Genomic DNA, 12,928 nt, shown 5'->3' on the forward strand with positions numbered 1-12,928 from the left:
TTATCATTCGCTTTGGTTGAAGGCTGGTGAGGAGCAGAGGCTTGGCTGTGGTGTGTGGATTTGGGGAGACACTTGGTTTGTTTTTCCAGCAAGGGCTGGTTGCTGTGGGTGTTGCAGCTGAAAGCTTGGCTATGGACCTGGCCTTTCTGCAGAGGCTCTGTGGAACAATCGGCCCTTTGATGGCCTTTCAAGTAGCTAATCAAGGTTCTTTGATCACAAACACTGTCTTGTAGAATCCTGGGGCGGGGTTGGGCAGCTGGCAGAACGCTAGGGACTAGGTTTGTTTTGTCCTTTGGATGCCATGTGTCTGTTTGCTCTTCTGATACCTTAAGCCTGCTGTTGGCAGCTGTGCTAAAACTCTGATGAGCTGAAGGGAGCAGAGAGAAGGGAGGAGCTTCCGTTGCATTTCCTCCGGCCCCTGCTGTGTGTCTGTCCCGCTGAACGCGTTCTGCGCCCTCGTTAAAGGACACCTCGAGACACTGCACGACTTTAGGTCACTTTGCTTTGGTTCAAGCTGTGCTAAAATGTGCATTCAAAACATGTGGGAAGGAGGGGGGTGAGGGGAAAAGTGTCTTCAGTGGTGACCATGTTAAGCTTCTGATTGTTCACACTTTGTATTCTATGTCAGCTCAATCAAGCCATGAGCAGAAAAAAAGAAGTGAACAAATTAAAGACAAATACTTGATTTATTTTTTTTGTGTGTGTGAATGATGGTTAACTTACCAAAGTGATGTATCCTGTCAAGCAGACACAAGTGATTTCTGCAGTAAACAGTGTTATTGTTTTTTAAGTACAGTATTTTCAGGCATTGACATGTGAAAAATGAAAAAAAGAAAAAAAAAACTGAATAGCAAACCAGGTAGCTGTACCTTCATTCTTGACCTACACTCCAGTATGTAACATTTATGGTGATTGTCTTATTTGTATAAAACAAAGTTCTGTCAAATTAAGTGGAGAATTTTCATATAGAAGACTATATATTAGACTATATTCATCAGAAGAACGTATTAAGATTAAATAAATGATTAGAACGGTAACCAAACTCTCCTTTTTTGTCTGGGGGTGTACTGAAGACTTGCCTGCAGTGGTTGGCAGTCAGTGTGTAATGGGAAATTCATAGAGGGGCTGGAGTTGGAAGGGACCTTAAAGGTCACCCAGTCCCAAGCCCCCTGCTGTGGCCAGGGACACCTCCCACCAGCCCAGGTTGCTCAAGGCCTCATCCAGCCTGGCCTTGAACACCTCCAGGCAGGAGGCAGCCACAGCCTCCCTGGGCAACCTGTGCCAGTTGCTCCCCACCCTCACTGTCAAGATTTCTTCCTCATCTCCAGTCTCAATCTTCCTTGCTCAAGCTTCAGTCCATTCCCTCTGTTCTCCAAACTGCTGCAGGGCTGTGTTCATCTGAGTCTTGCCTGAGCTGGAGATCTCTGCTCTCACAGTGAGTTTGTTTATGGATTTTTGGTGGTGTTTGTCATGTTAAATATAATTTGGTATAAAACCAAACCGGACAAACCCAAACCAAAACCAACCAAGAATGTAAAATCTTCCTCTAACCAAGAGTCAGGACAGGAACAGATGCTGCAGTGGACTGGTGTGATGTTGCTGTAAACCAAAGCCATCTGAGCTGCTCAGTAACCTCCCTTGAGCTTTCCAGGTGTGCTTCAGACTCTCAGTGCTTCCCTAACCCTTCATCAAAACGCAGTCAATACCAGGGCACTCTTCAGCTTCTCTGTGTCCCTACAACTGCTTGGATGAGTTGGAATCCCAGCAGTGAAGAGCACTTCCTGCTAGCAGCCAGCAGCACTGTCTGCTGAGGGAGCTGCCTCTGTCCTTTGCTTTCATGCAGCGAAGTGCTTGGCAAATCTCTGACTGGTCCAAAAGCTGCTGCCTGCCTGTTAATGATGTTCCTACAAGTGTCCACCACCTCAAGGGTGCATGTGGAAGCCTCACTCCCAGCTTTTGGTCTGTGTAGCCCTTTCCTACTGCCAGCAGCTGTGTGTGGAGGGCAAACACAAGCACTGTCTGTTTTGGAAGGAAAGGGAATGGGGCACTTCAGTTGTCCATCTGAGTGAAGTAAAGTGGCTGTCCCACAGGTCCTGGTCCAGGTGCAGAGAGCCTAGCAGACTATTTTGAGTTAAATAAGAAGTCAGGCAATTCAGTTCTTTCTACTTTATTTCAATTTTCAGTTGCTGCACAGTGTGCAGCCAGTTGTTAACCTCTGCTTCCACACCCACTTGAGCAAGGTCAGTCTCCAATTCCCTCCCCCCGCCCATTCTGGCTTTCCTGCCCTGCACCACCACCCCCATCCCCCTCCTGATCAGCAATAATTTCTCAGTTAACTGCATTGACACTCCAGGTAGCTGCTCAGGAAGCTCCCCTCTGAGGCCACCCTGCTCAGGTGGTACCAGGAGCTCTGCCAGCCAGCAGCAGTGGCTGTGAAGCATTGAAGGGTGATCAGTGATGAATGAAAGCCAGCTGGCAGCTGCAGGCCTGGCCTAGTGTGTGCAGCTGTCAGCCTTGCACACGCAGCCCTTCAACACAACCAGTTCTGTGCTGAGCCTTCTCCCGGGGTTGTCTGGGTCCTGGCACGGGAGCTGGAGCCTCTGCTTCAGGAGCAGCTGTGGTGCACAGCAGCCACACCTTGTGTTGACCATCATCGTCTGGACATCAAACCTGTTGGGAAGAGAGGGAGGAGCCCTCAGGGTTAGGATGCAGCTTTCCAGGTGCTGGAAGGTAGTGGGTTTGGGTATGGTGGAATGCTCAGAGGAGTGAGCACAGCCCTCAGAGTTTAATGCTTCTGCCAACTACAGAACTACAAAAAGCACAGCACTTGGCTCCGTTTTAGCTTCTTGTGAGGACTGCTGCAGGAGGTCAGGTGTCCTGAGCTGCTGCCTGCCTTTTTAAGGCTCTACTTCTACAGGGCTTGCAGCTCAGACCTCACTGGACAGCTAAGAGGATTTGATCTCCCTGCTGCTCACCAAGTGACTGCATCTTCAAATGTTTTTAAGGCTGGGCACTGTGCTGCTTGCGGTTTGCACAAGGACTCTGCTCTGGTCTGCCAACGAAGATGCTAAACTCTGTGTGTCTCTTGCACAGCCTCTGGAGGAAGGCAAATCTCCTCCTCTGAGCTGTTAGCACCAGAACCCCAGCTGATGGCTGCAGAGTGCCAGGTCTGGGCTGTGAGGTCAGGAGTAGCTGAGTTAGCAGGAATGAAGCACAGGCAGGTGAGGTGCAGGTTCTCCCCTGATTGTGCTGTTGTTGTTAGGCTGCTCTTTGCCTGACTGTGTTCAGCCAACTGTGCTGCTGGACCTGCTCCTATCTCTTTCTGTTAGTGGGAAGCTGTATAAATGTTGGCTAGAATTTAGCTGCAGAAATAAGAGAGGGATGGGAAAATAGATTCGTACAAACCTGTCTAAAGGGAAGAAAAGGCTCCTTGGGTTCAACTAAAACAAAACAGTTTTTAACCACAACTTTCTTCCTGATTGGGATGAACCTTCATAATTCAAAAACCTTCCCCCAGGCTTCATAGCCCTCTTCAGAGCTCCAGACACAAAGTCACTTGCTTGGTTTTCACCATGCTGGGGACCACCTGAAGTCACTCTGAAGGGGGCAGCTTTTGGCTCCAGGATTCACTGAAATTAGTTATGACAAAAGCCCAACCCTCACCTTCCTGTCCTTGAAGTATTTGGTTTGTTGGGAATATCACAAATGTTTGTTGTTTTGTTTTTTTTTTTTTCTTTCCCAAATAACTGAGCTCTGGAATGGTGCTGTGGTGAGTTCAGCTTTACTGAAGCAGCCCTTCCGTGTCTGAAGAGGCTCTGGGTGAGCCAGGAGCACTGCACAGCAGGGGACAGCTCACTGGTGACTACAGAGCATCCCGAGTTACACCAGCAGGAGACACTGATGAGCCAGCTGCACTGGGACTGTGTGTTCAGGTGGAATAACTTGGGTTTGCCTGGGCTGTTGAAAAGCAGCTGTTTGGAGTCTGACTGACACTGCTGTGCTGCTGGGTAGAGGCAGCCATACAGAATTGTTTCAGTTTAAGATCACACAGAGTCCAACGATTAACCTAATCATGGCCTTTAAACTGTGTCCCAGAGTGCCATGGCCACAGGTTTCTTGAACACCTTCAGGGATGGGGACTCCACCACCTCCCTGGGCAGCCTCTGCCAACCCCTGACCACTCTTGTGTAAAGAAATTTTTCCTCCTCTCCAACATAACCCTCCTCTGGCACAATTTCAGGCCAGTTCCTCTCCTCCTATCACCTGAGACTAGGGAGCAGAGCCCAACCCCCACCTCACTGCAGCCTCCTTTCAGGGAGCTGTAGAGAGCAATGAGATCTGCCCTCAGCCTCCTTTTCTCCAGAGGGACCCCCCAGGTCCCTCAGCTGCTCCTCCCCAGCCCTGTTCTCCAGACCCTTCCTAAGCGTCATTGCCTTAAAATGTTTGTCCCTGTGTTAGAGGAGCAGTAGTTACCCAACAGCTCTGCCCCAGTGAGCTAAAGACCCTGTGCAGTACTGCAGAGCCCCTGAACCACCCTTACTGTGTGGAGGATGGGCAGGAGCCTTCACACCGGCTTAAAGTGACGTTGGTGGAGCAGCCTCTGTAAGTTATTGTTTCTTCATAGCTGTGTTCTCTGCAAGGCCCTGGCAAAAGTCAAAAGACAAAATGATAGAATCACAGAACAGCAGAGGTTGGAAGGGACCTCTGGAGATCATCGAGTCCAACCCCCCTGCCAAGGCAGGGTCACCTGGAGAAGCTCACACACAAACACATCCAGGTGGGTTTGGAATGTCTCCAGAGATGGAGTCTCCACTACCCCTCTGGCAGCCTGCTCCAGGGCTCCAGCACCTTTCTATCAAGGAAGTTCCTCTTCATGTTCAGATGGAACTCCCTGTGTTGAAGTGTGTGGCTGTTACCCCTTGTCCTGTCACTGGGCACCACTGAACAAAGCCTGGTCCCATCCTCCTGACATCCACCCTTGAAGTGTTGATCAGCATTGATGAGGTCTCCCCTCAGCAGCAGTCCCAGAAGTGCTGGATGAAAGCTGCCTGCCTTGCTTCTCTCAGTGGCACTAGAAATGAGGCCTCTGCTGCCTACAGAGGATGCAGCTGGAAGTGTGTAGATGTGTCTTGAGCACACACACCTGTGCTCCTGACTCCTCTAGATCCTCCAGCAGGACAGTTCCAGGTAAAACCACAGAGCAGCTGCTTTCTGTGCCCCCCCTTTACATGAACCTGTACAGGACTTGCACTTGAGGTGTTTGGGTTTAGTACTGCACAGGAGCCAAAAGCAGCACAGCCCCTTGAAACCTGAGAAAAAGAAGATCCTGCAGAGGAGACACCACAGCATGCTCCAGTGTGCAGAAAGAGCATGTCAGAGCTCACAGGAGGACTGCAGGGTAAGCTCCTCAGAAAGAAGGGATCCTTCCTACCCTACTTAACTGGGATTTTAGGACTGAAGCCCAACCTACTGTGGCTGTCCCTGTCAGCATCCTGAACTCACACTTGGTAGCGTAGAGCAGGGAGCTGTTCTTATGAAATCAAAGACTTCAGACAACTGCTCTGCAGAAAGGACAGAAAGAAAAGATGGAGCCTGGAGACCAGGGAATAGGTAATGTACAAATTCACCCACTCCTGAAAGCTCAAGAAGGACCTCAGAGAACTGCTTCAGAGAGTCCAGCCACAAGGATGCTGAAGGGAGAAGAACATCTTCCTGCTGAGGACAGGCTGAGGGAGCTGGGGCTCTTTAGCTTGTTGAAGAGGAGCCTGAGGGGTGACTCCTTCCTGGTGATAAAGATGTGCAGGGCAGTGTGGGAGGATGGAGCCAGGCTCTGCTCAGGGATGCCCAATGGCAGCACAAGGAGCAATGGGTGTAAGCTGGAGCAGAGGAGGTGCCACAGGAACGGAAGGGAAACTTTGTTATTGTGAGGCTGCCCAGAGAGGTTGAGGAGTCCACTATAGAGATTCCAACCCCACCTGGCTGTGTCCCTGTCTGAGCTGCCCTGGCTGATCCTGCTCTGGCAGGGGGTTGGACTGGATGATATTTTGAGGTCTCTTCCAACCCCTACCATGCTGATTCTGTGAAAAGATGTGGTGGAACCCAAGCGTGATACAGGAGATGATATGGAGCTACCTTACCTTGGGGCTCTGCTGAGGATACAGCAGGAGACAAAGCTGTTGAAAGCCTGGAGGTGAGAGGCGAGGACGTGGTGCGGGTGGTGCTCAGTGTGGTTGTCTGCAGAGAGCTCCTGCCCACTGCCTCTGTAGAGGCAGTAGTGATAATGCTGGGAGCAGAATTTATGGTGGTAGATACAACAGCTGGGATCAAAGCTGGGGTGGACTTGGCAGGGATGCTGGTAGGAACCACCAAGGAGGAGGTTGGGCTGTGTGGAGGAAGGGTGGTGTTTGGGGAGGGAAAGTACATCGTGCTCTGAGGAGAGCCAGCAGGGGAAGTAGTGAGGGACAGCAGGGCAGGAATCGAGCTGCTGGCTGGGGCTGCTGTGGAGGAGAGTGTGGCAGTGGTGGGAGAGGTGAGCCAGGTGCTGGGTGTGCTGCTGGGGGCTGAGGGAGAGCTGGGGTTTGCAGATGTCCTTGTGAGAGGCAGTTGTGAGGTGCTGGTGGAGATTGGCTGTGTGGAGACAGTGGTGCTGGAGGTGGTGCTGGTGGTGGTCTTGTGTGTGGTCAGAGGTGGCACAAGGTGTGGCTTGGTTGTCCTTTCCTGGGTGGAGGCTGTCAGGAGGAAAGCAGAGGTCAGCTGAAGATGAGAACAAGAAGGGAAAGGAAAGGAGGTGTGCAGAAGCCCTGTGCTAGGCACAGGTGAAGGCAGAGTCTTGCCACACTGAGTCTCGTGGGGCAAGAGGAAGGACTGGGGGCTGTGGCTCCTGCCCAAGGCCTCCCCATCTAAATTCTGCTTTAAAGAGGGACAAGGACAGTGCCTGAAGGATGCTCCACAGCAGGCACCCCCTGCCTCTACATGGAACAGAAGCCTCTCCAGCTGTGAATATCTCCCTCCAATAAACAGGGACAGGAACCACCTGCTCCCTGCCAGAGAGGTAGGTCAGGCATGAGGGAGATTCCTGTGCCCAGGGCCATGCCAAAGCAGCCACAGCAAAGCAGCAAGGCAAAGGAAATGGGAAGCACAGGAACCAAAACAACAGCCTGAGCTGCCTGTGCTGCTAGACAGGAAGGAAGGATGGAAGGGGGAGAGCTGGAAAGAGAGGAAGAAGGAGCTGGAAGGGCAGGAGGGAGCCTTACCAGGCTGTGAGGAGCTTGGCCATGCTGAGGACACAGCTGAGGAAGCAGAAGCTGCAGCCCATGGCACTGTGCTGGTTTTGGCTGTGGAGGGTGCAGAGGACTCTGCTGCAGGTGGCTCTGTTGGAGCAGTTGTTGCTGTGGAAGAGGGCTTGGGCCTCAGGGAGGTAGGGGTAGGCCTGGGGCTGGTGGTGGCTGCTGTGGAGGAGAGTGTGGCAGTGGTGGGAGAGGTCAGGTGGGTGCTGAGTGTGCTGCTGGGGGCTGAGGGAGAGCTGGGGTTTGCAGATGTCCTTGTGAGAGGCAGTTGTGAGGTGCTAGTGGAGATTGGCTGTGTGGAGACAGTGGTGCTGGAGGTGGTGCTGGCAGCAGTGCTGGTGGTGGTCTTGTGTGTGGTCAGAGGTGGCACAAGGTGTGGCTTGGTTGTCCTTTCCTGGGTGGAGGCTGTCAGGAGGAAAGCAGAAGTCAGCTGAGGGTGGGAGGCCAAGAGGGGAAGTGTCGGGGTAGGCCACGACACATGGCCAGTAGAAATGCAGACAGGCCTCAAGATGTCTAGACAGGTCCTTTCTCTCCCCTCCTTCCTGCCACAACAACAGGGCAAGGTGGGAAAAGGAACAAAGGGGACAGACCCTTGCCTGTCTGGTAAACAAGATGCCAGCTGGGGTCAGAGCATGAAAGCTCCCCCATATACAAGGTCCTGGCCTCTGCCCATTATGGTCATAGCCTGGCAGAGGCTTTTCCATTGGACAGCTACATGTTAGCTTTAGTGCCCATTTTGCCAAGTGACCTCTGGCATTTTGTACATATACAAGTGGCTGGGGAACCTGGGGGCTCCTGCTCAAAATGCTCCTGCTTCGATCGCTCCTGCTTCGATCGCTCCTGCTCCGATCGCTCCTGCTCCGATCGCTCCTGCTCAGATCGGTTCCTGCTCAGATCGGTTCCTGCTCAGATCGCTCCTGCTCAGATCGGTTCCTGCTCAGATCGCTCCTGCTCCGATCGCTCCTGCTCAGATCGGTTCCTGCTCAGATCGCTCCTGCTCCGATCGCTCCTGCTCCGATCGCTCCTGCTCAGATCGCTCCTGCTCAAATCACCTCCTGCTCAAATCGCTCCTGCTCAAACCGCTCCTGCTCAGATCGGTTCCTGCTCAGATCGGTTCCTGCTCAGATCGCTCTTGCTCCGATCGCTCCTGCTCAGATCGGTTCCTGCTCAGATCGGTTCCTGCTCAAATCGCTCCTGCTCAGATCGGTCCTGCTCAGATCGGTTCCTGCTCAGATCGCTCCTGCTCAAATCACCTCCTGCTCAAATCACCTCCTGCTCAAATCGCTCCTGCTCAAACCGCTCCTGCTCAAATCGGCTCCTGCTCAAATCGCTTCTGCTCAAATCGTCTCCTGCTCAGATCGTCTCCTGCTCAGATCTCTTCTGCTCAGATCTCTTCTGCTCAGATCGCTCCTGATCAAATCGCTCCTGCTCAAATGGGCTCCTGCTCAAATGGGCTCCTGCTCAAATCGCTCCTGCTCAGATCGCTCCTGCTCAAATCGGCTCCTGCTCAAATAGTCTCCTGCTCAGATCGCTTCTGCTCAGATCGCTCCTGCTCAAATCGCTCCTGTTCAAATGGGCTCCTGCTCAAATGGTTCCTGCTCAGATCAGCTCCTGCTCAAATCGCTCCTGCTCAAATCGGCTCCTGCTCAAATCACTCTTGCTCAAATCGCTTCTGCTCAAATCGCTTCTGCTCAAATCGGCTCCTGCTCAAATCGCTCCTGCTCAAATCGGCTCCTGCTCAAATCAGCTCCTGCTCAAATCGCTCTTGCTCAAATCGCTCCTGCTCAGATCGCTCCTGCTCAGATCGCTCCTGCTCAAATCACCTCCTGCTCAAATCAGTCCTGCTCAAATCAGCTTCTACTCAAATCGCTCCTGCTCAAACCGCTCCCGCTCAAATCGGCTCCTGATCCAATCGCTTCTGCTCAGATCGCTCCTGCTCAAATCGTCTCCTGCTCAGATCTCTTCTGCTCAGATCGCTCCTGCTCAAATCCGTCCTGCTCAAATCGGCTCCTGCTCAAATCGCTCCTGCTCAGATCGCTCCTGCTCAAATCGGCTCCTGCTCAAATCGCTTCTGCTGAAATCGCTCCTGCTCAAATCGCTTCTGCTGAAATCGCTCCTGCTCAAATCGGCTCCTGCTCAAATCGCTCCTGCTCAGATCGCTCCTGCTCAAATCGGCTCCTGCTCAAATCGCTTCTGCTGAAATCGCTCCTGCTCAAATCGGTTCTGCTCAAATAGCTCCTGCTCAGATCGCTCCTGCTCAAATCGGCTCCTGCTCAAATCGCTCCTGCTCAGATCGCTTCTGCTCAGATCGCTCCTGCTCAAATCGCTTCTGCTCAAATCACTCTTGCTCAAATCAGCTCCTGCTCAAATCGCTCCTGCTCAAATCGCTCCTGCTCAAATCGCTCCTGCTCAAATCGGCTCCTGCTCAAATCACTCCTGCTCAAATCACTCCTGCTCAAATCAGCTCCTGCTCAAATCACTCCTGCTCAAATCGCTCCTGCTCAAATCAGCTCCTGCTCAGATCGCTCCTGCTCAAATCAGCTCCTGCTCAAATCGCTCCTGCTCAAATCGCTCCTGCTCAAATCAGCTCCTGCTCTAATCGCTCCTGCTCAAATCGCTCCTTCTCAAATCGCTCCTGCTCAAATAGTCTCCTGCTCAAATCAGCTCCTGCTCTAATCGCTCCTGCTCAAATCGCTTCTGCTCAAATCACTCTTGCTCAAATCAGCTCCTGCTCAAATCGCTCCTGCTCAAATCGCTTCTGCTCAAATCGCTCCTGCTCAAATCGGCTCCTGCTCAAATCACTCCTGCTCAAATCACTCCTGCTCAAATCAGCTCCTGCTCAAATCACTCCTGCTCAAATCGCTCCTGCTCAAATCAGCTCCTGCTCAGATCGCTCCTGCTCAAATCAGCTCCTGCTCAAATCGCTCCTGCTCAAATCGCTCCTGCTCAAATCAGCTCCTGCTCTAATCGCTCCTGCTCAAATCGCTCCTTCTCAAATCGCTCCTGCTCAAATAGTCTCCTGCTCAAATCGCTCCTGCTCAAATCGCTCCTACTGAAATCGGTCTGCTCAAATAGTCTCCTGTTCAAATCGCTCCTGCTCAAATAAGATCCTGCTCAAATCGCTCCTGCTCAAATCGCTCCTGCTCAAATTGGCTCCTGGTCAGATCGCTCCTGTCAAATCGGCTCCTGCTCAAATCTCTTCTGCTCAGATCGGCTCCTGCTCAAATCTCTTCTGCTCAAATCGCTCCTGCTCAGATCGGCTCCTGCTCAAATTGCTCCTGCTCAAATCGGCTCCTGCTCAAATCGCTTCTGCTCAGATCGCTCCTGCTCGAATCGCTCCTGCTCAAATCGGCTCGTGATCAGTTCGGAACCTGATCAAATCTCTTCTGCTCAAATCATTCCTGCTCAAATCGCCTCCTCCTCAAATCGCTCCTGGTCAGATCGCTCCTGCTCAGATCGCTTCTGCTCAGATCTCTCCTGCTCAAATCGGCTCCTGCTCAAATCGCTCCTACTCAAATGGTCTCCTACAAAAATCGGCTCCTGCTCAAATCGGCTCCTGCTCAGATCGCTCCTGCTCAGATCGCTCCTGCTCAAATCGCTCCTGTTCAAATGGGCTCCTACTGAAATGGTTCCTGCTCAGATCAGCTTCTGCTCAAATCGCTCCTGCTCTAATCAGCTCCTGCTCAAATCACTCTTGCTCAAATCGCTTCTGCTCAAATCGCTTCTGCTCAAATCGGCTCCTGCTCAAATTGCTCGGCTCAAATCGCTCCTGCTCAAATCGGCTCCTGCTCAAATCGCTCCTGCTCAAATTGGCTCCTGCTCAAATCAGCTCCTGCTCAAATCGCTCCTGCTCAAATCAGCTCCTGCTCAAATCACTCTTGCTCAAATCGCTCCTGCTCAGATCGCTCCTGATCAAATCGGCTCCTGCTCAAATCACTCTTGCTCAAATCGCTTCTGCTCAAATCGCTTCTGCTCAAATCGGCTCCTGCTCAAATTGCTCTTGCTCAAATCGCTCCTGCTCGAACCAGCTCCTGCTCAAATCGCTCCTGCTCAAATCGCTCCTGCTCAGATCGCTTCTGCTGAAATCGCTCCTGCTCAAATCGGCTCCTGCTCAAATAGCTCCTGCTCAAATCAGATACTGCTCAAATCACTCTTGCTCAAATCAGCTCCTGCTCAAATCGCTCCTGCTCAAATCAGCTCCTGCTCAAATCACTCTTGCTCAAATCGCTTCTGCTCAAATCGCTTCTGCTCAAATCGGCTCCTGCTCAAATCGCTCCTGCTCAAATCGCTCCTGCTCAAATCAGCTCCTGCTCAAATCGGCTCCTGCTCAAATCGCTCCTGCTCTAATCGCTTCTGCTCAAATCGTTCCTGCTCAAATTGGCTCCTGCTCAAATCAGCTTCTGCTCAGATCGCACCTGCTCAAATCGGCTCCTGCTCAAATCGCTTCTGCTCAGATCGCTTTTGCTCAAATTGGCTCCTGCTCAAATGGGCTTCTGGTCAGATCGCTCCTGCTCAAATAGCTCCTGCTCAAATAGACTCCTGCTCAAATCGCTTCTGCTCAAATCGGCTCCTGCTCAATTCGCTCCTGCTCAAATCAGCTCCTGCTCAATTCGCTCCTGCTCAAATCGCTTCTGCTCAGATCGCTCCTGCTCAAATTGACTCCTGCTCAAATCGCTCCTGCTCAAATTGGCTCCTGCTCAAATCGCTCCTGCTCAAATCGGCTCCTGCTCAAATCGCTCCTGCTCAAATCGCTTGTGCTCAAATCGCTCCTGGTCAAATCAGATACTGCTCAAATCACTCCTGCTCAAATCATTCCTGCTCAAATCAGCTCCTGCTCAAATCGGCTCCTGCTCAAATCGCTTCTGCTCAAATCGCTCCTGCTCAAATCGGCTCCTGCTCAAATTCGCTCCTGCTCAGATCACTCCTCCTCAGATCGCTCCTGCTCAAATCGGCTCGTGATCTATTCGGCTCCTGCTCAAATGGGTCCTGCTCAGATCGCTTCTGCTCAGATCGCTCCTGCTCAAATCGCTCCTGCACAAATGGGATCCTTCTCAAATGGGCTCCTGCTCAAATCAGCTCCTGCTCAAATCACTCCTGCTCAAATCGCTCCTGCTCAAATCGGCTCTTGCTCAAATCGCTCCTGCTCAAATCGCTCCTACTGAAGTCGCTCTTACTCAAATCGGCTCCTGCTCAAATTGCTCCTGCTCAAATCGCTCCTGCTCAAATCGGCTCCTGCTCAAATCGCTCCTGCTCAAATTGCTCCTGCTCAAATTGCTCCTGCTCAAATCGGCTTGTGATCAGTTCGGTTCCTGCTCAAATCTCTTCTACTCAAATCGTTCCTGCTCAAATCGGCTCGTGATCAGTTCGGCTCCTGCTCAAATCTCTTCTACTCAAATCGTTCCTGCTCAAATCGGCTCCTGCTAAAATCGCTCAATGTCAGATCGCTCCTGCTCAGATCGCTTCTGCTCAGATCTCTCCTGCTCAAATCGGCTCCTGCTCAAATCGCTCCTGCTCAAATGGTCTCCTGCTCAAAGGGGCTCCTGCTCAAATGGGCTCCTGCTCAAATGGTCTCCTGCTCAAAGGGGCTCCTGCTCAAATCGCTCCTGCTCAAATAGTCTCCTGCTCAAATCGCTCCTGCTCAA

At 51.9% G+C, this 12,928-nt stretch overlaps 1 protein-coding gene across 1 annotated transcript in view; it reads right to left on the minus strand.

Moving 5' to 3' along the window:
- Positions 1-2,492: 2,492 nt before the first annotated feature.
- MUC6 (mucin 6, oligomeric mucus/gel-forming) overlaps positions 2,493-12,928 on the minus strand; it is an 84,122-nt gene continuing 73,686 nt past the window's right edge. Inside the window, 5 exon segments of the mRNA XM_054390732.1 lie at positions 2,493-2,670; positions 4,541-4,643; positions 6,138-6,728; positions 7,254-7,680; positions 11,500-11,513. Of these exon segments, the coding sequence (XP_054246707.1) occupies positions 2,493-2,670; positions 4,541-4,643; positions 6,138-6,728; positions 7,254-7,680; positions 11,500-11,513 (1,313 nt within the window).

The sequence above is a fragment of the Indicator indicator genome, chromosome 21 (genome assembly GCF_027791375.1).
Source record: "Indicator indicator isolate 239-I01 chromosome 21, UM_Iind_1.1, whole genome shotgun sequence".
Lineage (NCBI taxonomy): Eukaryota > Metazoa > Chordata > Aves > Piciformes > Indicatoridae > Indicator > Indicator indicator.